At 39.7% G+C, this 25,483-nt stretch overlaps 1 protein-coding gene across 2 annotated transcripts in view; it reads right to left on the minus strand.

The window, feature by feature from the left end:
• Positions 1–17,490: 17,490 nt before the first annotated feature.
• The window catches only part of SLA2 (Src like adaptor 2), a 41,456-nt gene continuing 33,463 nt past the window's right edge, over positions 17,491–25,483 (minus strand). For both annotated transcript variants that reach the window (XM_089681011.1, XM_089681012.1), the window contains 3 exons: positions 22,556–22,705; positions 20,574–20,703; positions 17,491–17,930 (listed from right to left, as the gene is read on the minus strand). In XM_089681011.1, the coding sequence (XP_089537137.1) occupies positions 17,786–17,930; positions 20,574–20,703; positions 22,556–22,705 (425 nt within the window). In that variant the 3' untranslated portion in view covers positions 17,491–17,785. The remainder of the gene's footprint in view (positions 17,931–20,573; positions 20,704–22,555; positions 22,706–25,483) is intronic.

Raw genomic sequence — 25,483 nt, forward strand, 5'->3', positions numbered from 1 at the left:
TCTAGATTTGTCTGCTTCAGCTTCTCCATCAGCTTTTATTTATTTATTTTTAATTATTATTATTAATAATAATCATAATAATAATAATAACAAAATGTATGGCTCAAATCGCAGCGCACAGACATTTGCATGTAATTCACACAGCAATGTGGTGCGATTCCTGTGTCCTTCACTGCATAGTGTGAACCCCGGGCTGAAAGAATAAAAGAATAAAAAAAAAAAAAAAAACCAAGCACTTTATATTAAATAATGATCACACGTTTTCTGTTTCAGAGAACTGCTACATGGGAAGTACATACCTCCACCTCATTGGTCATCCATCCCGTGTTAGAGTATGAATGAAGAGAATGACAGTTAGTTCATTTTACAGATCTGACTTCATATATAGTCTGATTTTGTTTTGTGTCTTTTCTCTCCATTTCAGTCTTTCTGTCACTGTAGGTTTTTTTTTACTCATAAATCGAAACTCTTTCCTTTATGAAACAGAGGCCATTTCATTTCATTTCTTCTCAGTTTAGTAGGGTATACCTATAGGGACTTTCCAATCCAGTATAGAGATGTCTGAGTTGCAGGTGAGACTGATTTTGTTTATTTTTATCTTAAAATTATAAATTTAATTCAGCTTGTATCCATATAAAACTGGTCTAAAACTTATTTAAATTATTACTAAACCCCCAACAGTACAATCAGTCTGTAGATGCAGTAAAGCATGCTTGTTATACTCACTGTGGAACCTAAGGGGTTAATCCTCTGTATTGTGGAAAAAGACGGTTTGATCCTGTCTTCTCTGATCCTCCCCTTCTTCTACTGTCCCCAATCCATCTGCTGATAGAACAGAGCCCTAGGAATCACTCTGCACATGCTCAGTTTGGTGTGTATTGCTGAAGTTTTCTATTTTGAGGGGGAAGGTGCATGTGATCAGCACAGGGCCAATCAGCACTGTCAAAACAGAGGGTCAGGGGTCATGCAGCCTCGAAGGACAGTCATAGGAGGATGAAAACTCCTCCTACAAGATTAACCAGTGTTCAGCCACAAGACTGTTCTAACTGCTGATGAGAAAAGGTATTTAGCAGTTTATATTTACTAAAATAATTGCATTTCCATGTTGTGTGTACTGTGGGAGACCAGATATAGTGAATGCAGGGTCCGGGGAGACAGGATATAGTGAATGCAGGGTCCAAGGACACTGGATATAGTGAATGCAGGGTCCGGGGAGACCAGATATAGTGAATGCAGGGTCCGGGGAGAGCGGATATAGTGAATACAGGGTCCTGGGAGAGCGGATATAGTGAATGCAGGGTCCGGGGAGAGCGGATATAGTGAATGCAGGGTCCGGGGAGAGAGGATATAGTGAATGCAGGGTCCAGGGAGAGCGGATATAGTGAATGCAGGGCCCGGGGAGACCGGATATAGTAAATGTGGGGTGCGGGGAGAGCGGATATAGTGAATGCGGGGTCCAGGGAGACCGGATATAGTGAATGCAGGGTCTGGGGAGAGCGGATATAGTGAATGCAGGGTCCTGGGGACCAGATATAGTGAATGCAGGGTCCGGGGAGAGCGGATATAGTGAATGCAGGGTCCGGGGAGACCAGATATAGTGAATGCAGGGTCGGGGGAGACCAGATATAGTGAATGCAGGGTCCTGGTGACCAGATATAGTGAATGCAGGGTCCTGGGAGACTGGATATAGTGAAAGCAGGGTTCAGGAGACCAGATATAGTGAATGCAGGGGCCGGGGAGACCGGATATAGTGAATGCAGGGTCTGGGGAGAGCGGATATAGTGAATGCAGGTTCCGGGGAGTCCAGATATATTATTATTATTGTTATTATTATTATTATTATACAGGATTTATATAGCGCCAACAGTTTGCGCAGCACTTTAAAATATAAGGGAGACAGTACAATTACAATACATTTCAGTACAGAAGGAATAGGAGGGCCCGGCTCGTGGAGCGTACAATCTAAAGGAAGGGGGAGGTGATACAAAAGGTGATACCTCCACAAGATCATCCCTTGCAGCTGATTCTAGTACAGTTCTTAGGTGGAGGTGCTTATGCTTCCCTGAAGAAGTGAGTTTTCAAAGATCGCCTTAAGGCAGACAGGGTGGGGGCTGACTGGACATACTGTGGTAGGGAGTTCCAGAGGATGGAAGAGGCTCTGGAGAAGTCCGGGAGGTGAATGTGGGAGGAGGTGATGAGGGAGCTAGAGAGGAGGATATCATGGGAGGAGCGGAGTGGGCGATTTGGGCGGTATCTGTGGATGGGGTTGGCTGATATAGTGAATGCGGGGTCCGGGGAGACCAGATATAGTGACTGCAGGGTCTGAGGAGACCAGATATAGTGAATGCAGGGTCCAGGGAGAGCGGATATAGTGAATGCAGGGTCCAGGGAGAGCGGATATAGTGAATGCAGGGTCTGAGGAGAGCGGATATAGTGAATGCAGGGTCCAGGGAGACCAGATATAGTGAATGCAGGGTCCGGGGAGACCAGATATAGTGAATGCAGGGTCCGGGGAGACCAGATATAGTGAATGCGGGGTCCAGGGAGAAAGTTACTTCAAGGGCTCTTCTAAGTTGAGAAAGGCTGATCCAAGGTAATGGAACATACATGCATGCAGACGGGGGGGGCAACCCTCCACCACTACCAGGTCTGCCATGTCCACACACACCTCAGATCCAGACCACTAGGGACTTGACCAGATGGAATCATAGGAAGAAACCGATAGGGTCCATAGAAGTGGATCCAGAGCGGCACAGGGCACAGAGGGGATATAATGACCAGAGATGAATCCTAACAATACAAATTCATTTATTGGCTACATAATAATAAACCATAATTGAGATTATTTTAAATACCAATAAGTATAGATATGTTTGTTTCCTGGTTTCCGTCAAATATATACACTCACCGGCCACTTTATTAGGTCCACCTTGCTAGTGCCAAGAAAATCTCCCCCACACCATTACACCACCAGCCTGAACTGCTGATACAAGGCAGGATGGATCCATGCTTTCATGTTGTTTACACCAAATTCTGACCCTACCATCTAAATGTCGCAGCAACCAGTCTGCCCATTCTCCTCTGACTTCTGACATCAACAAGGCCACACAACTGCCGCTCACTGGATATTTTATCTTTTTTGGACCATTCTCTGTAAACCCTAGAGATGGTTGTGTGTGAAAATCCCAGTAGATCAGCAGTTTTTGAAATACTCAGACCAGCCCGTCTGGCACCAACAGCCATGCCACGTTCAAAGTCACTTAAATCCCCTTTTCTTCCCCATTCTGATGCTCGGTTTGAACTTCAGCAAGTCGTCTTTGCCACGTCTAGATGCCTAAATGTATTGAGTTGCTGCCATGTGATTGGCTGATTAGCAATTTGTGTTACCAAGAAATTGAACATGTGGACCTAATAGTTACATAGTTACATAGTTAGTCTGGCAGGAAAAAGACAAAAGTCCATCCAGTTCAACCATTAAAAAAAAAAAAAAAAAGTTATGATCCTACACCCACAGTTGATCCAGAGGAAGGCAAAAAAAACCCCAGCAAAGCATGATCCAATTTGCTCCTACAGGGGAAAAAATTCCTCCCTGATTCCTCCGAGAGGCAATCGGATATTCCCTGGATCAACTAATAAAGGTGCCGGTGAGTGTATATATTATATGTGCACCATACATTTTATTTCATGCGGTGCGCTTGCTCAGATTCATACGTTTCTGTTTTTAATTTTCTCTTAAGTCATCTATGAAGTGAAGCCGATTTTAATTTTAATAACTGAAACATCAGCATTTTTTTTTCTCTGTCGTTGGCGAATTTTGCTGTTCAAAAAAAAAAAAGATAAGCTCTGTACAGTGGTACAAGAACAATATTTGTTGTATAAATGTTTAGACTAGTCGTCAACCGAAAATGTTAGACTCATAGCTACGTAAAAAATGCTAAATGAAATCAATGACTCACATAAACTGTCAGCTTTTGACCCTTTTTAAAAGCGCATTCTGTTAAAAAAGCAGAGTACGGGTCCGGTAATGTCTTCTAGTCATTTATTACTTTTTTTATTGGAACGAGTTTCTTTTCAAAAACGTGTTCGTTATTGGGCAATAAATACTTTTCTAATATATAAGTACCTGAAGTAAATAAAATAAAAGTAAAAATCTATATTGTGGTTTACACAGTCGTTAGAATTTGTTTCTTGTTGATGCTTGTCGCATCTTCCCGATATGTTTCAACAGCTTCCCACACGCTGGCTTACATATCTATTATGCTTTGTTGTTGCTGCACAAGCTTCAGGCAGGAAGGTTTGAAGTTATATTGTTTTTAGATCCTTCTGTTGTTGATATTTAAAGTATTAAGAAGCCTTCTGTTAAGGTTGTTTCTCATGTAACAGATAAAACAAAATGCTTATAAATTAAATATAAATGTATTTCTTATACTTCTTATGTAATATATATATATATATACTGTATTTTTTTTTTCTCACACATATCAGCTTTCTTTTTTATCCTTTTGAAACATAATTCCCTTAAAAAAAAAAAAAAAAAATATATATATATATATATATATATATATATATATATATAGTATATAGACAGTATTTTTTCTTCCTTGCACATAGTAGCTTCCTTTTTATCCTTTTGAAATCTAATCCCTTTGAAAAAAAAAAAAAATATATATATATATATATATATATATATAATAATAGTAATAATTATATATATATATATATGTATATATACACACAGTATATATATATATATATATATATATATATATATATATATATATATATATACAGTATATTTTTTCCTCTTGCACATAGCAGCTACCTTTGTTGTCCTTTTGAAATATTGATGTGGTGACAAAATAGTGTCGTGTGCAATACATATTTTACCTGCTGTGTATATATATATATATATATATATATATATATATATATATAAATATATAATATTTTTTATATATACATATCTATATATATATAGATATATATATGTGTGTGTATATATTTTTGTTTATTTTTTTCTGCACATAGCAGCTTCTTTTTTTATCCTTTTCAAATATTTATACCAGTGTAGATACGATGGTTTGTACAATACTGAGAATGACACAAAGCTAAAACAAATAATTTGTACTTGTTTTTTTTTCAGATAAGATGACTGTTGGTTTTGAAATTCACCAAGCTGGCAGTCCTCGAGCATAAGTAAATTCATTGACGAAAAAAATAAACTGAATATTTGCACAGAAAATGACATGCACTTCCCTAATAGGCTTCCCTAATAATCCAAATTAGTTCAAGACGGTAATATGATAGGAATATAAATAAAAATAAATAAATCAAGTTGTAACATTTTAGGACAAAGTAAAACAGTAATTGTTTTATTTTTTATAGAACTGTGTAACGAGCAAATTGCTAAGTGAGTTTTTCACCAGAAGTAAACTTTGTATTTTAATTTTTTTTTAACAGGGTTCCTTTAAAGTTTGCTTGAGCAAAACAAACATTTAAACAGTTGTAATATACTGTACATATGAGAACATTTGCTAAAGGTTTGTAAATGTACATACTCTAGTTATCCACCCACTCCTCCTGTGTCAACCACTGCATAGCACTGTGTAGAGGGGGTACCAACAATTTTTAAAACCTGTCATTCTATAAACTTTAGTTCTCAGAACTAATTAACTTGCCTCTTCCATCCGTTAGCTCACAAAGGGGAAAAACTGGCAGCTTGATTTTTGCTTTCATCAAATCAGTATATATATATTGCACAGAAAGTAATGCAAAAGTGGACATAGCATTTATTATTGACTTACATAGTTTTTTTCAGATTTCCCATGTTGGTAGAGTAAATGTTCCCCTATACAGTACAAAGATATTACTCAACAAAGTCTCCATCACAAGTGATGCATTTGTGCCATCGTTGAACACAACTCTTGAATACTATTTTGCAAAAATTCAGGTGTTCACTGTTGTACCCACTTCTTCACACCCACTTTCTCATCTTTGTTCCTGAAATCTGAAATCAATGTTCCTGTAGACTGTTCTTCATTGGACCGAACAAGTGGAAGATGGATAGAGCTAAATCTGGGCTGTATGGTGGATAGGGAACCATTGACCAGCTGAATTTGTCAATCACCAATTGTGCCTTCATTGACTTCAAATGCTTCCAACAAATCAGAGCAGACTTCTACCCTTCTCACCTTCAATTCGGGTGTCAACTGCCGAGGTACCTACTTTGCACACACTTTCTGATATACAACGTCTTCTCTATAGCATTTTGTCCACATTGTCTTCAATGCTGGTTCCTCCTTTAGATGTCTTCATTCATCTGTGCGAATTGCCCTTGTCAATGGTGCAACCTTGTCGTCAATGCTGGTTTCTCCTTCTTTAGACTTCTTCATTTATCTGTGGAGATTGCCCTTGTCAATGGTGTCACAGTGTCTTCAATGCTGGTTTCTCCTTCTTTAGACTTCTTCATTCATCTGTGGAGATTGCCCTTGTCAATGGTGTCACATTGTCTTCAATGGTGGTTTCGCCTTCTTTAGACTTCTTCATTCATCTGTGGAGATTACCCTTGTCAATGGTGTCACAGTGTCTTCAGCGCTGGTTTCTCCTTCTTTAGACTTCTTCATTCATCTGTGGAGATTGCCCTTGTCAATGGTGTCACATTGTCTTCAACGCTGGTTTCTCCTTCTTTAGACTTCTTCATTCATCTGTGGAAATTGCCCTTGTCAATGGTGTCACATTGTCTTCAACGCTGGTTTCTCCTTCTTTAGACTTCTTCATTCATCTGTGGAGATTGCCCTTGTCAATGGTGTCACATTGTCTTCAACGCTGGTTTCTCCTTCTTTAGACTTCTTCATTCATCTGTGGAAATTGCCCTTGTCAATGGTGTCACATTGTCTTCAACGCTGGTTTCTCCTTCTTTAGACTTCTTCATTCATCTGTGGAAATTGCCCTTGTCAATGGTGTCACATTGTCTTCAGTGCTGGTTTCTCCTTCTTTAGACTTCTTCATTCATCTGTGGGAATTGTCCTTGTCAATGGTGTCATCTCCATGAACATTCTTTAGCCTTCTGTGGATGTTGGACAACCTGAACCCCTTCTTCGTCAAGAATTCAGTGACGCCATGATGCTTCTGCTTGGAATCTATTATTTACCTGTAATGAAAAAGAAGAAGAGATACTATGGGGGAAGCATTAAGCTGGCCATAGATGAGTCATTTTTTTCGTTCAAACAGTGGGTTGAAGGAAAAAAAAAATGACTCAATTTCCCCAGCTACACATTTGAGGTAGATGAGGGAATCCTCCCCACTGACCCTTTGTATTCTGACAGTGGGTAAACTTCCACGCAATCAGAATCCACTGGTCAGCACTGCAAGCTATTGCTGATGGAGCAGAGAAAACCAGTATGGATTGGTAGACCGACTTTTGTTCAACCTCCCTACACATACATGGATCGAAATTCAGCCAGTCCCTGGGCAGCCAGCCAAAATTTTTCCATGTATGGCAGGCTTTGCTCTATAAACATGTGAAATTTAAATGACTTATGTAAGTTAATACAAAAATCACAATCGTGCATTACTTTTGGTACAGCTCTTGTGTGTACACTATATAGATATATATATATATATATTCTAATAAACAACAAAGATTTCATGGGTATTGAAGGAATACATACTGTAACTGAACAAAAAGTAATTTGTACACTCACCGGCCACTTTATTAGGTCCACCTTGTTAGTGCCAAGAATATCTCCCCCACACCATGACACCACCACCATCAGCCTGAACCATTGATACAAGGCAAGATGGATCCATGCTTTCATGTTGTGTATGCCAAATTCTGACCCCACCATCTGAATGTCGCAGCAACCAGCCTGTCCATTCTCCTCTGACCTCTGACATCAACAAGGCATTTTCGTCCACACAACTGCCACTCTCTGAATATTTTCTCTTTTTCCGATCATTCAATTTAAACCCTAGAGATGGTTGTGCATGAAAATCCCAATAGATCAGCAGTTTCTGAAATACTCAGACCAGCCCGTCTGGCACCAACAACTATGCCACGTTCAAAGTCACCTAAATCCCCTTTCTTCCCCATTCTGATGCTCGGTTCAAGCTTCAGCAAATCGTCTTCACCACGTTTAAATGCCCTGAGTTGCTGCCATATGATTGGCTGATTAGCAATTTGTGTTACCAAGCAATTGAACAGGTGAACCTAATAAAGTGGCCGGTGAGTGTATATCATAGCATGTACTTCGGGCTTCTAATAAATCTACACAGAACTTTAACTCTGGCGATGCTTATATGGACCTTTAGTGGTTTACAAGAGCCAGGAGCCCCAAGACCCTGAACACAATATTATGCAACTACCATTTTTAGCTATGAAGTGGATGCGTCGGTCTGGATCCTCCTGCCTTTCTCAACTTACTATTGGCCAATGGATGCAATGGGCAGCTTCACTGGCCTATAGCAAAGCACAGGAGGGGATGGGTCATTTTACCAACTTTCTAGCTGAAGTCAGTTTTTCACACAATAGAGCACACTGGTTTTTACGGTCCCCGTGCTTCTGACTGAGGACGGTACACTCCCATTAGAAGAGACCCATATGGAAGAAAAATATATTTGAAATATATTTTAAAAATATTCTTCCAAAATATATTGACATATATTTGAAATGCTACAATTTTGGCCGTATTCAATATATTTCAAAATGTATTTCAATAAATAAATATATGTATATATATATATATATATATATATATATGTATATATATATATGTATATACACTGCATATTGAAATGCATTTTTATATATTTTTAAAAATATATTCTTCATATAAAAAAGTAATTTTATATTTTTACATATTTTTGTAAATGCACTCCAAAAATGTAGATTTGTATTTTTGAAGACATACAATATATTTGAAAATGTATTTTTAAAAATATTTTTCATATATTTGGTAATAAAAACGCATTACAACATACAGTATATATATATATATATATACATATTTATTGATATGTATTTTGAAATATTTTGAATATGGCCAAAATTGTAAATATTTCAAATATATGTCAATATATTTGGGAAGAATATTTTTAAAATATATTTGAAATATATTTTTCTTCTATGTGGGGGCATATCCATGAATAATGAATAAAACGGGCACTCCCATTGAACATCCTGTGTAAAATATGACAGGTGCCCTTACATTGGTTGTGCAGCACTGGACTTTCATTGGCTGGTTATTTGACTATTGGACCTTCATTTACGATTTGATATCTGATTCATAAATTCTATACATTAAGACCAATATTACTGTTGTTCTTCAGAAGTGATAAAGACCCCCCCAAACTTGGCGCTTCTCTCCCCACCACAAAACTCTCATTGTGCCGTCTAGCCACCTACACGCTGTGTATATACACAGGAATGTATAGAAAGGGTGGAAGATTACAATCATTTCAGTTTCGTATGGTTACAGCAGCTAAGGAACTCAACAACCTCCCACCAGTCATTACCACAGCTTTATGAACACATCGGGAAACACAAAACAACCTTCAGTCTTATTTATTCCGACTTTGCACGCCTTATTCATCTTAAGCACAGTAACTTATTAAAGTGTATGTCATGGCAAAATAAAAAAAAAAGAGATATTTAGGACATCTCTGCAATACATGCACATTTCCGGGAGTTTTGTCCCTTTAAATCTAAACTCAGAGCGGCACAAAAAAAACTTTAGATTTTACTCCTCAATAGCCACAAAGGATATAAATCCATTTCATGTGCATCAAATTATTTGGCATGCTCAGTTATTACCTTGTAAAAGTAGCAGTGACGTTATCAATGTGCTATGCATAGCCTATGCAGAGAACAGAGAGACCTATCAGGCTCAACCCACTACAGGCTGCCTGCAGAAAACTATGGGAAGGGGCGGAGACAAGACCAGTCATCCTGTACAAGGAGAGAGAGCAGCAGTGAGAGGTCTTTATTACAGGAAGCTTCTGCACAGAGATAAAGTCTCACACTGGATTACTGCACAGATCTGGAAGAAATACACAAAGCACACCGAGATTCAAGGGTGAAGCCATATTTAGTTGTTTTCTTTTTAGCCCTTGTTCACACTGTTGCGGTGCGGAATTCGCAGTAGTTTCTCTTCGAATTCGATATACCGCACCACATATATGTGAACCCGGGCTTAATGAATGAGCAACCCATTCCAGCCTTTGACACGCTGAAAACTATCATGGCTGTGCTCCACATCAGGCCAAGTTTGAGGCAGACCATCAGAACTGATCAGTTGATAATAATATTACTATCACTACTACTAATGATAACAATAATAATAATAGTAATAATAATAATAATTATTATTGTTATTATTATATTGATATTATCATTGTCTGTCCCAGTTATTCTTTTATTTCAACAATTTATTATTTAAGTTTTTATATTATTTCTAAGGGTCATATATGATGGACTATAAATTGGAATCGGTAATTGTGGTCTTACAAACAAATAGAAAAGCACTGAAAGTTTGAGCACCTTCAGAGCTGATACCCAGTTACACCCATGAGGAAAATCATTATTATCATTGTTACATTTTTTTAGTTTATTTTTTAAATCATTTTAATGTGCATGTGGTAGACTGTTGTGAATTTAAATTTTAACTGCAATTTTACAAACAACTACAAATTAGAATTAGTTTATAACTCCAAAGTCCAATATGATAATGTTGATTAAATTAAAATAATATGAATAATAGTCATTACAATATTTTTGTAATTATTATTATTATTATGATTATTATTATAATCTAATCAATGCTATTATATTGGACTTTGGAGTTATAAATTGACTAACTGATTAAAGTAAAATATAATAGTATTGATTAGATGGTATTAATAATATTATAGTATTTTATTATTATTACTATTATTAATATTATTAGCTCCTTTATTATTATTACTGTCTAATCCACTTTTGAAAACATCAGTAAGTTATATACAGTAGCTTCGGGTCTTTTTGGGGATTTCTCTACCAGCTTTACACATCTAGAGAGGGACATTTTTGCCCATTCTTTTTGCAATCTGAATCTGTAACTGTTTTTTTAATGAAGGTGTATTGAGTAATTTTTTTTTGCAATTTTCCACTGTCTCTTTCATGATATAATCCTACATTTATCTTATTTTTAACTACCATTATTAAAAAAGTGAACCCATTAACTGCGTAATTATATATTAATTAATGAGTTTAAATAATTTATCATCCTGTCTAATTTTTGTGAATTACCTACAGTGCCTTGAAAAAGTATTCATACCCCTTGAAATTTTCCACATTTTATCATACAACCAAAACCGTAAATGTACTTTATTGGGATTTGATGTGATAGACCAACACAAAGTGGCATATACAGTAATTGTGAAGTGGAAGGAAAATAACGGTTTTCAATATTTTTTACAAATAAATCTGTGAAAAGTGTGGTGTGCATTTGTATTCAGCTCCCCCAATACTTTGTAGAACTATCTTTCGCTGCAATTACAGCTTCGGGTCTTTTTGGGTTTGTCTCTACCAGTTTTGCACATCTAGAGAGGGACATTTTTGCCCATTCTTCTTTTCACAGTAGCTCAGATTTGTATTATAATTGTGAGATTGTCATTGCCTAGCAATATGAGAAACTGAATGAAGCCTCAGATATTTGCACTGAAATGTGGTCAGAGTCCTGCAGTTTTCAAAATGTGCCTAGAGTGAAGTATACGTTGTCCCTGGAAGGAAGACGCCTGGCACTGCACCCAATGTACGTATCTAAAAAAAAAATGTTCTCCTATATACAATTATTAAACCCCTAAATAACATATACTTTGTGTAAAAGAAGTCCCCCTACCAGGGCTAGCTGGTATTCCTGATGTGCAGTATAATATTATGTGTGTATTATGAAATAGCGCTAAATCACCGTTCATTTTTTTCCTTTAAGTCAAGAATTTGAAATAGAGAAGGTGTTATTTATATTATAAATTATGAAAGGAAAGGACTTTAGCAATCTGTGGGGGTGCAGTGTGGTGCTGCAGCGGTGAAAACACACAGGGTCCAGATGCAATAAAATTTGTATTGAGCAGAATGCCAATGTTACACCCTGGTGGGAGAGCGCCGCTAGGGAAACAACTCACAGTTCAACGCAGTAATTTGATGTGGCTGAGGAGAGGTGCCAACTGCGTCTGCTTCAGAGGTTGGAGTGCAGCCTTGCTGGACCAATCCCACACAGAGTGTGTCAGGAAAAAGAGAGAATACCCAGGCGCACATTTGTGCTCCAATGCCAATTACCTAACAGTCGTCAGGGAAAACCGAGAATGCCCAGGTGCACATTTATGCATCAATGCCAATTACCTATCAGCTGTTCCCATGCGCTCACCTGACTGGCGCCAGGTGGGCTATTTAAACCACTGTTGCACTGGGAGTCCTTGCCTTCTGGTCCACCACATTCCATTGTTTGCTGTTTGTTGTATCCTGATCCTGTTACCGACCTGACCTGACTTGACTTGACTTGATCTCCTCTTGCACTGACCCAGCTTACCCTTTGACTACACCTCTGCCTGTTCCCATGCTATCTGCCTAAGGTTGCTGACTTCTGGCCTGAACTCCAACTACCCGCTTGCCTCCTCCCTGTACCTGATCCACCTGATAGATCCCGACCCGGCTTGTCTGACTCTGCTTCTTCTCCAGCCTGTGCCTACCACTTGATAACTACTGTCTGCAGTTACCGAGGTTGTGCTAGAACCTACCAACCGCTGCTCCTGCTGACCTGCAACATCTGCTCACCTGCATCTGCAACTGACCTGCATCCTGGTCGTCCAGACTACCCACCTGTCGGCTGACATCGCAGACTTGCCAGGCACTCATGCCACTCCTGGCTCTCGTGCCTTCTGTAAAAATGTCCACGGCTAAGCCATAGTCCTGATAGTTTTCCCAATATGACCATTTGTTTGCAAGTCACGCCGCCCATTGACATTCATTGAAACTGCACTCTAGCCACCTCAAATTTGAAGGGCAATTTCTAAACTGCGACCATTCCAGTTGTAGACTACTGGTGGAGGCAAGAACATTTCACACAATTTCCCCAGAAATTGTAGCTTTTCTAGTTCTATGTACTATAATGGTCATATATCCATAATGTGTTCTGGGCCTATTTTTGCTCTATTTTAGAAATGTATACTTTGTCTGCCCGAAGAAGCGGGCTTTGTCCCCTGAAACGCGTTGGAGTAACGGACAAAGTATCCACTTGTACTTAAATGCCGGAGCAATTAACAGAGTATTTTATAGGCACCAAAGATGTCAAGGCATCATCCTAAAAGTATCATTATTTCAATCTGTGAAGTATTGTCAGTAGGCTACATTTTGTAGTACTGTCTGTCCAACACATTTGGGCCTATTATGATCTATGTGTCCTATTGTCATGCCCCACCAATATGGTGCTTTTTTTAACCAATAAAAGGTGGTAAACTTTTCTTCAACTCTTTTTTCTTATTTTGTATAGTTTTTGTTATATATGGTTTGGTAGCCTAAAAACCCCATTAGCTTTTTTGGTTAGGGTTTTATTTACTGCTCTACAACATAAAGATTAATCATTCTGTAGTGCCAAATAAGGACTAAATTGACTATTTGGGACAGCACAGGAAGTGTGCAGACAACACTAGGCAGCTCTAAAATTTCCAACAAGAGCAACAGATATTTTTTGTACAAATATAACAAAGTGCTTACAATAGTATAGTAAACAGACCAAATGGGACCAAATAAGAGAGGTTCCTTGTTGGAAGTTACGGTACACTCTAGGTTATTGAAGATGTAAGTCTTTCGGACCCCTTAAGTCTCTCCCTAGTTCCAGTGAAGGGAACTCTTAAGGCGTCAGCATACCAAGACATTTTGGACAATTTCATGCTCCCAACTTTGTGGGAAGAGTTTGGGGATGGCCCTCTTCCTGCTCCATGACTGCACACCAGTGCACAAAGCAAGGTCCATAAAGACATGGAGGAGCCAGTTTGGGATGGAGGAACTTGACTGGCCTGCACAGACTCCTGACCTTAACCTGACAGAGCACCATGGTGTGGTGGTGTTGTGGTGCTGGTGCAATGTTTGGGGAGACTTTGGAGATACATTTTGGAGCCTATGGCTGGTACTGTACAAATTGTGGGTCTCCCAATAGTTATTATCTAATTTCTTGTTGTCTTTATTCACTAGCATGCATTTTACTATTTGAGATTGTTCTGATTGAGGTAAGCTCAGTATTTATTTTCATTACTATTACTATGCTACTGGCAGGGATGGAGCCCCCCCCCCCTTTTTTTTTGTTCCAGTGTACCTCATATTTATATTTCAGTACTCAATTTGGGACCTGTGTCTCTCGGCTTTTTTTTGCGATGCAGCGCTCTCACACGTGACGGTAATTATTGTGTATACTGAGCAGTCAATCTGTGGTGTTTATTCTATCCCCTAAAGGTAAACTTCATTTTACGTTAATCTTCAGAGCAATTTTTTTAAACTTTCAGTGGTAGTTGATGCTTTTATATTTTTCTATATCCAGCTTGTGAGCCCCTCCACCAACCATCTGAGGCGCCTTTGTGTCAGTTTATCTGAGGAGTCTATGTTCTATCAAATTGCACTATAATTGCTCCGTATACTATTTGTTCACTTGGGCCATCTTCTGAGATATTTATATGATGTATATCACATATAACTTGCAGTGATCTAAATTTGTTTTATTATTAACCTGTGCACTTATGGTATTTAATCTGTCAACATATTGCGTAATCAACATGATTTGTTGTTGTAGGTGTTATATTTAATATCTCCTGAAGAAGCTTGAAACAGGCGAAACATGTCAAGAAATATTGCTCCGGATACATGTTACTGAACAAGTATTACCACTACGTTTGGGATACTCAAATGTTACATAGTTACATAGTTAGTCTGGCTGAAAAAAGACAAATGTCCATCCAGTTTGACCATTAAAAAAAAAAGTTATAATCCTACACCCACAGTTGATCCAGAGGAAGGCAAAAACCCAGCAAAGCACGATCCAATTTGGTCCTGCAGGGGAAAAAATTCCTTCTTGATCCCCCGAGAGGCAATCGGATATTCCCTATAAATGTTATATCCAGTTATATTCTGTGTATCCAAGAAACAATCCAGGACTTTTTTTAAAGCAATCCACTGAGCTGGCCAGAACCAACTCTTGAGGGAGTCTATTCCACATTTTCACAGCTCTCACTGTGAAGAAACCTTTCCGTGTTTGGAGATTACATTTCTTTTCCTCCAGACGTAAAGTGTGCCCCCTTGTCCTCTGTGATCACCTCAGGGTGAATAACTCTACACCAAGTTCACTATATGAACCACTGATGTATTTATACATGGAGATCATATCCCCCCTTATGTATTATACATGGAGATCATATCCCTCCCTTATGTATTATACATGGAGATCATATCCCCCCCTTATGTATTATACATGGAGATCATATCCCCCCTTATGTATTATACATGGAGATCATATCCCCCCTTATGTATTATACATGGTGATCATATCCCCCCTTATGTATTATACATGGAGATCATATCCCCCCTTATGTATTATACATGGAGATCATATCCCCCTTATGTATTATACATGGAGATCATATCCCCCTTATGTATTATACATGGTGATCATATCCCCCCTTATGTATTATACATGGAGATCATATCCCCCCTTATGTATTATACATGGTGATCATATCCCCCTTATGTATTATACATGGAGATCATATCCCCCCTTATGTATTATACATGGAGATCATATCCCCTCTTATGTATTATACAGGGAGATCATATCCTCCCTTATGTATTATACAGGGAGATCATATCCCCCCTTATGTATTATACATGGAGATCATATTCCCCCTTATGTATTATACATGGAGATCATATCCCCCCTTATGTATTATACATGGAGATCATATCCACCCCTTATGTATTATACATGGTGATCATATCCCCCCTTATGTATTATACATGGAGATCATATCCCTCCTTATGTATTATGCATGCTGATCATATCCCCCTTATGTATTATACATGGAGATCATATCCCCCTTATGTATTATACATGGAGATCATATCCCCCATTATGTATTATACATGGAGATCATATCCCCCTTATGTATTATACATGGAGATCATATCCCCCCTTATGTATTATACATGGAGATCATATCCCCCTTATGTATTATACATATAGATCATATCCCCCTTATGTATTATACATGGTGATCATATCCCCCCTTATGTATTATACATGGAGATCATATCCCCCTTATGTATTTATACATGGAGATCATATCCCCCCTTATGTATTATACATGGAGATCATATCCCCCCCTTATGTATTATATATGGAGATCATATCCCCCCCTTATGTATTATACATGGAGATCACATCCCCCTTATGTATTATACATGGAGATCACACCCCCCCCTTATGTACTATACATAGAGATCATATCCCCTTTATGTATTATACATGGTGATCATATCCCCCCTTATGTATTATACATGGTGATCATATCCCCCCTTATGTATTATACATGGAGATCATATCCCCCTTATGTATTATACATGGAGATCATATCCCCCCTTATGTATTATACATGGAGATCATATCCCCCCCTTATGTATTATACATGGTGATCATATCCCCCCTTATGTATTATACATGGAGATCATATCCCCCTTATGTATTATACATATAGATCATATCCCCCCTTATGTATTATACATGGAGATCATATCCCCCCTTATGTATTATACATGGAGATCATAACCCCCCTTATGTATTATACATGGAGATCATATCCCCCTTATGTATTATACATGGAGATCATATCCCCCCTTATGTATTATACATGGAGACCATATCCCCCCCTTATGTATTATACATGGAGATCATATCCCCCCTTATGTATTATACATGGTGATCATATCCCCCCTTATGTATTATACATGGTGATCATATCCCCCCTTATGTATTATACATGGTGATCATATCCCTCCTTAATCTCCTCTTCCCGCAGCTTGGCATTGCTGCCATTATTACGCTTGTGATCTACCAGAACTCATAGATCCTTCTCCACCATTGAAATGTATTTCTTTTCACATGAGATTTTTCATTGACGATAAAAAACATTGTAACTTTTATCTCATATTTTTTTGCTTATTATTTATGGCACTCTCAAAGTCCTATTTACTTTTTTTTTATGTGTTGAGTTCATTCTCCTCCTCTTTTTCTTCCTTAGTATCTTTTCCTCTCTTCTCTTGACATTTGGATACATTTTGGGATGTGGTGCTGTTGAGCTCCCTTCTGAATTCAATTATTCTTGTTCTCCTGTACTTTAAATAACTTGATAAGTGAATTCTCATTATTTGTGGCTCAACCTGCCAGTGTTGTGTATCTTCTATATAAAAGGAGACCATTTTAAATTAAAATAATCATTTTATTTTTATTAAACACGAAATATTACAAAGATACAAAGGGAAGCAGCACAGCTGCCATAAATAGAGAGCAATAAAGTCCTTTAAGCAGCACATGTCAGTAAGGATTGACCTGCAACATCTTGCTGAACAGGTACCGAACTATTTAAATATCCTTTTTTAAGGTTTGTTAGTTTTTTTTGTTTTATAAACTTCTCATTTTGAGAAAAGCGTTTGCAGTGTCATCTCCCAAACGGTGAAGTGGTTTGATGAAATTGTAGCAGAGGGAAGTATTCTCTATGGTTTCCACAGATGTTTTCTCTCTGTCGTCTTTGAGTCCTTGTCTTCTGTCATGTACATGTATGAGCTGACCGCTTCTCTAAGTCCTAAGCTGACCGGACAATCTTCACTCAGGGTGCTGTCCTCAGCAAACAGTGTGGAGCTGAAGAGTGAAAAAAATGACATCATTTATTACTTTTATCTATTATTTGTATCATTTTTAGCTTCATGCACACAGGATGGGTTAAAAACACTTCTCCTCTTGGCGGCAGCGTTTTGGCTCAAAAAAAAGTTTGACGCTTGTAAACAGGGGCAGACTGACAGCTTATGGGGCCCCCGGGAAATAGGAGATCATGGAGCTCCTGTGTCCTCGCCCACACTAAATCCACACCCACAAAAACCCTATGAAAGGTACCAGGGGCATCTCATGGGGCCCCCTACTGACCCGGGCCCTCAGGCAGTGCCCGAGTACCCGAATGATCAGTCCGCCCCTGCTTGTAAAAGAGTCTAATGCTTTTAAAAGCATTTAGGCACGTTTGCAGCCATCAAGTGCTTGGCCGTTAATTTATTTCAATGGCCAGAAAAAAAATTATTATTATGGTCAATTAACCTCCCTGGCGGTATGATTATGTCAGGAATTTTGTACCAAAAGCGGTACCATTTTTTTGCATGGAAATTTGGTGTTATGTATTGTAGGCCTGCAATTCTTAGTAATGACTTACTTAACCTCCCTGGCGGTATGATTATTTCAGATTTTTGGTGCTGAAAGCGGTACCATTTTTTTGCATGGAAATATGTATTTTTTTTATTGTAGGCTGTAATTTAGGAATAACTCACTGAAATCTGTCCGAACAAGAGTCTAGTAAACATCCCGGGTATGATAAAACTTGAAACACGAAATCATAAATTATAATTTAATAAATACTCATAAAAAATAATATAATAATAATAATAAATTTAATTCAATAATATAATCAATCCAAAAACACTGAAATGTGAAATATAGCGCCAAGTTTGCACATCGCTGAGCAAAGTCGCAGAATCGTTTTCAGTGTCTGATGAGGAATTTCCCCCACGAATCATTATCACTCAATTCTGCAAGTGGTTCTGATTTACTATCGCTGTTCTCTAGCCGTTCTAAAACCGGTTTTGACCTAAAGGGACGCTTTTTGGATGCCATGGACGTTTCTCAGTTTCCAGGCAGAAAGAACAGTAAAAATGCAGGCAGGGCACAGGACAAATCACTCGGGACAAAATGTATGTGAAATGGTTTGATACAAGAATGTTTTGCTATGAAATAATCCTTTTAAAAAAAATTTCATTTTTTTAAAATTTTCAAATTTGCCGCCGGTTCCGGCGCCCGTACGTCCCGACGTCACAGGGACCAGAACACGGAAGCCAGATGCTGGCATCGGCCAGAGGAGATGGCCGGGGATGCTGCAGGGGACACATCGCGGGAGCGAAGGACAAGGTAAGCGCTGTAGGGACTCCCTGAGCAACGCCGCATGGTAAGCCCGAGTGTAGCTCGGGGTTACTGCTTTTGGTACTGAAACTTTACCCCGAGCTACACTCGGGAATACCGCCAGGGAGGTTAAATGAATTAACGCTCCAGGGATAAGAGCGACTAGTGTTAATGCACGTTTAGGTGCATTTAGACGCGTCAAGCATTTTTTCTGCCAAAACGCTGCTGCTCCTGGACTCACTGGCAGTGGGGTTTTTTTACAGCTCCTAAAAGCCCCTGGCACTAAAAGCTTCTAAAAGTCTATGTGTGCATGGACACATAGGATAACATGGAGGGGCGTTTGGAAGCAGTGGAAAAAAAAAAACACCTGACACCCCTAAAAGTGGCTGCAAAAACGTCCTGTGTGCATTAGGTCTTTATATTGGAATTGTCAGGTAGATTATTTCATGTTAAATAAAGAGTAAGTGTAAAGCTAGCTATATTTGGTTAACCGCTCCCTGACCACCCTATTGCAGAAATACTGCTACAGGGTGTCACAGGTGCGCAATATCACGTATAAATATATATATATATATATATATATATATATATGTGTGTGTGTGTGATTTTGCACTTGCCTGGCGCCCGGTGATTACCGAGGATCTCCGACGGGGAGGAGAACTGTTTTGTTCACTAACAGCTCTCCTTCTTGTCAGCTCGGGCACACTGCACAGTAGAGCCATCCAAAGAAGTGTGCTTACAGTGAAGCACCCAGACACCGCCCCCTAGTAAAACACTCCCTGCACACAGTTAACCCTTTGATCACCCGTCATGTTAACCCCTTCCTTCCCGGTGCCATTAGTACAGTGCCAGTGCTTTTTTTTTTTAGCACTGACAGGGGCGGACTGACAACCCATGGGGCCCCCCGTGCAATAGGGGATCATGGGGCCCCTGTGTCCTCACCCACTCTCAAATCACACCCAAAAAAACCTATGAAAGGTACCAGGGGCATCTCATGGGGCCCCCTACTGACCCTGGGCCCTCGGGCAGTGTCCGGGTTCCCAAATGGTCAGTTCGCCCCTGAGCACTGATCACTGTATTGGGGTCATTGGGGATGTCAGTGACACCAAGTCAGTTCCCCCCAGTGTCAGAATGCCTGCCACAATCCCGCTATAAGTCACTGGAGGGCCCCAAGGAATTTCCAAGGGATTTCCTCTCACTTCCTGTTTGGCTATGGGACAGGATGTGAAGGGATCCCCCTCCCCCATGGGACACAGATGGTTTATAAACCTCCCTTGCTCTATCCAAAATGAGAAAAATAGTATAGTTCTACTTTAAAGCTCCACCTAAAATAACAGCACTGACCCATCTAGCTCTCTCCAGTTGAGTGTTGGCTTCCTAACGATAATTGGCTGAGATAAAGGAATGACTGGAGGGATGAAGCCTTGTATGATGCAAGGGTCCTTCAAGACGCAGCAAATACCATCGGAGATTTCTAAAAAAAGAGATAAAACAAAAGCAAAACAAATTCAGCATAATGTTTCTAGTTAAAGGAAAATTCCACTTTTTGTTAAAAAAAAATGTGATATTTGTAAATGATATATAATAAAAAAAGAAAAAGAAAAGGTTCTATTTGACTGTAGCTGCTAAAATCACCACCCCCCCCCTTTAAAATATATATATATATATATATATATATATATATTTATTTATGGTGCTAACTTGCAGGGATAACAACCTGATATATGCAATTTGTGAAGAAATCATTCACAGAAACTCCATTTACTGGTCAAGAAACAAGCCTTCCCTCCAACAGGAAATTTGGTCTTTGAAGATTTTCTGGTACTGCTTTAGTGGTCATTATAAGGACAGAGATTCATACTTAGGAGTTACTAATGTACACTAAGGTCTATAAACCTTCAGAACAAAAACGTAAAAATCTGGAATCATTTTCGCTAAAGCCCCTGTATTCTATAGTTCACGTAAAAGGAACTGTTTTTTCTCAACAAAACTAGAATAAAACAGTGAAGGCCCACTCCCAAAACTGATGATTCCATGACGGCTGGTAGACGAACTTAGGCTGCTTATAAGTCTTGAGTATTTGGAATACCCATTGGCTGTGGTCATTGATAATTCTATGGTTGCTAGTAGACCAAATATGACTTCTTATAAGTTTTGGGTATTTGGAATACCCATTGGCTGTGGTCATTGATAATTCCTTGGTTGCTGGTAGACCAAATATGGCTTCTTATAAGTCTTGATTATTTGGAATACCCGTTGGCTGTGGTCGTTGATAATTCCTTGGTTTCTGGTAGACCAAATATGGCTTCTTTTAAGTCTTGGGTATTTGGAATACCCATTGGCTGTGGTCATTGATAATCCCATGGTTGCTGGTAGACCAAATATGGCTTCTTATAAGTCTTGAGTATTTGGAAGACATATTGGCTGTGGTCGTTGATAATTCCTTGGTTGCTAGTAGACCAAATATTGCTTCTTTTAAGTCTTGGGTATTTGGAATACCCATTGGCTGTGGTCGTTGATAATTCCTTGGTTGCTGGTAGACCAAATATGGCTTCTTATAAGTCTTGGGTATTTGGAATACCCATTGGCTGTGGTTGTTGACAATTCCTTGGTTGCTGGTAGACCAAATATGGCTTCTTATAAGTCTTGGGTATTTGGAATACCCATTGGCTGTGGTCGGCGGGCTGAGCTTAGAAGTCTGGTTGGGATAATTCATAACTGTAATACCATATTCCAATAATGAGATATCCCAACCAGATTTATCAGCTTTATCAATCAACGACCACAGCCAATGCAAGGCTACATGCTGGTGTACAATAATAATAATATTTATAGATTATTGAAAAGGTTTATGTTGTTTGTTGTTATGCTGGTGTACAAGCCTTCCTTGGAGATCTCCATAATGTAGAATATGGAAATAATTAAGGAGACCTAGCTAGATAATTGTCACACCTTCATAAAGACCTTTTTGAGGTCAAAGACACAAACTATTGCTGGGACTTTGTCACCAAAGTGTCAGAAACCAGTCGGTGATTCAACACACTGCTTCCTGACCAAAAGTAGGGTATCAATGTTGGGTTTAGTTGGCCTTTTACTACTTCAATGCACACTTAATTATTAAGAGGTCTGTTTATAGAATTTTTCACACAAGATTTACACAACTTCCACCCAAGATTCACATATTTTGAATCTGAATCCAATTGGAAAATCATGACTCTTGGGTGAAAGTTGCATTAATCATGTGTGAAAACATTCATAAATAGACCCTTAAGTGATCAACAATGCCTTATTTGCAATCTCAAACAAAATGTGAAGCTTGGTCTTACCAGAATAGTAGTCCACCATGTCCTGGAGGGTAGGGAAAGTTAGGCGAGGAGATATGTACAGCCACCCATTCTCTAGTTGATTGATACGATAATGTTTGATGGAATCTCGAGTAACTTGATAGGATCTTCTAACTGAAAGGCTGTAACATCCTATGAGACAACCAAAAGTTTATATGTACACAATCACGGAGAAGGTAGGTTCAACACTGGAAGTATTTAGGGACAGTATTTCAAAACATGCAATGAACAGTGCTAAGCAGGAGATTGATCAACCAAAAGAGAACATATAACCTACACATCAAGCACCATAGACGGAATATCTGGTTGTCACATCTTTTGAAAAGCTGAAGGGCTTACTAACAAAACTTGGGGGTTTATTTACTAAAACTGGAGAGTGCAAAATTTGGTGCATGGAAGCCAATCAGCCTCCAGCTTGTTCAATTTAGCTTGGAAGATAAAACCTGGAAGCTGATTGGTTTCTATGCAGGGCAGCACCAGATTTCGCACTGTCCAGTTTTAGTAAACGAACCCCTTAAAGTCTATGTAAATCTTCTCGTATCTGCTTCATTTTGGTCCGATTAATTTACCATTCAAGGCATTTCATTTTTTCTGATGAATGCAGGGAAATGTCTGTTAACCTCTTTACACCGGCCGAAATGTGCAGCCTCCCGGCATCTGGGATGCCCGGCATCCGAATTTTGCAGCCTCCCGGCATCTGGGCCTACACGTCGAGCGGCCGGACATTTGAGTTCTATTAAAAAAAGACATATGTGCTGAGAGCGCGCACCCTGCTCGCTCCCAGCACACATGTCCGGTACTGAGGGAAAGGTCCCGATCTCCTCTTTCGATTGGGACCTTTCCCGATCATGTGACCGCCGTGATGGCGTGTCACGGCGGTCACATGACCCTAAACCCCACCCCGCCTCCTGTCTTCTGAAACCCTTAAAGGGCCGGGAGGAGCCGGTGCAAAGGGGTTAAAGTGTTTATTAGTTTGAGTTCTCATGCACACCGGACATGTTTACAGCGGCTTTTTTGGCTTTTGGCCGTTTTTTTCTACAACCAGTAAACTCCCCAGCATGTTATCCTATGTGTCCATACACACACAGGCTTTAATCAGCGTTTTTTGGCTGGAAAAAAAACCCAGGACTAGTGGGTATCTAGAGGAGTTTTTTTAGCTGTAAAAACGCTCTAAAGCTGAAAACATGGCAAACCAGTGTTTTTGGACTTTTGTTTTGCAAAAAAAAAAGTTTTTTCCACAGAAAAATTATAAAGAAAGCGGAAAAACGCGGCTAAACGCTAATGTAAAAATGCTAAAAAGCGCCAAAAAACTAATGTTGTTAACATGACTTTACACTGCTAATGTTACCAGCGTTATTAAAATGCCCCGGGTGCATGAAGCCTAAATATTAGAGTTACTAAACCCCGGACCCGGCATTCACTTTATCCGCTCTCCCCGGACCCTGCATTCACTATATCTGGTCTCCCCGGACCCTGCATTCACTATATCTGGTCTCCCCGGACCCTGCATTCACTATATCCGCTCTCCCAGGACCCTGCATTCATTTTATCCGCTCTCCCCAGACCCTGCATTCACTATATCTGGTTTTCCCGGACCCTGCATTCACTATATCCGCTCTCCCCGGACCCTGCATTCACTATATCTGGTCTCCCCGGACCCTGCATTCACTATATCTGGTTTCCCCGGACCCTGCATTCACTATATCCGCTCTCCCAGGACCCTGCATTCATTTTATCCGCTCTCCCCAGACCCTGCATTCACTATATCTGGTTTTCCCGGACCCTGCATTCACTATATCCGCTCTCCCCGGACCCTGCATTCACTATATCTGGTCTCCCCAGACCCTGCATTCACTATATCTGGTCTCCCCGGACCCTGCATTCACTATATCTGATCTCCCCGGACCCTGCATTGACTATATCCGGTCTCCCCGGACCCTGCATTCACTATATCCGGTCTCCCCGGACCCTGCATTCACTATATCCGGTCTCCACGGACCCTGCATTTACTATATCCACTCTCCCCGGACCCTGCATTCACTATATCTGGTCTCCCCGAACCCTGCATTCACTATATCCGGTCTCCCCGGACCCTGCATTCACTATATCTGGTCTCCCCGGACCCTGCATTCACTATATCTGGTCTCCCCGGACCCTGCATTCACTATATCTGGTCTCCCCGGACCCTGCATTCACTATATCTGGTCTCCCCGGACCCTGCACTCACTATATCTGGTCTCCCCGGACCCTGCATTCACTATATCTGGTCTCCCCGGACCCTGCATTCACTATATCTGGTCTCCCCGGACCCTGCATTCACTATATCTGGTCTCCCCGGACCCTGCACTCACTATATCTGCTCTCCCCGGACCCCTCATTCACTATATCTGGTCTCCCACACTACACACAACATGGAAATGCAATTATTTTAGCAAATATAAACTGCTAAATACCTTTTCTCATCAGCAGTATATAGCAGTCTTGTGACTTCTATCAGTGTCCAGCTGAGCACTGGTTAAAGCTTGTAAGAGGAGTTTTCATTTGGCTCTAGGAGGATGCAGAACCCCTGACCCTCTGTCTGGGCAGTGCTTATTGGCCCTGTGCTGATCACATCCATTCTTCCAACAACAAAAAAAAAGCCTCTCTAGCAATACACACCAAACTGAGCATGTGCAGAGTGTCTCCACACGATATGTCGTATCAGGAGATAAGAGGGGAGAACGGGAAGAAGGAGAGGATCAGAGAAGACAGGATAAAACAGCCTTTTTACACAATGCAGAGGATTAAGCATGCTTTACTGCATATACAGACTGATTGCACTGTTGTGGGTTTAGTAACACTTTATAATTTAAAAATGTGTCTCTATAAATGATACAATGATGCATTGTGAAGGATTACGTTATTTATTTT

Source organism: Staurois parvus, unplaced genomic scaffold (assembly GCF_062004578.1).
Source record: "Staurois parvus isolate SC_StPar_1 unplaced genomic scaffold, SC_StPar_1.0 ptg000255l, whole genome shotgun sequence".
Classification (NCBI taxonomy): domain Eukaryota; kingdom Metazoa; phylum Chordata; class Amphibia; order Anura; family Ranidae; genus Staurois; species Staurois parvus.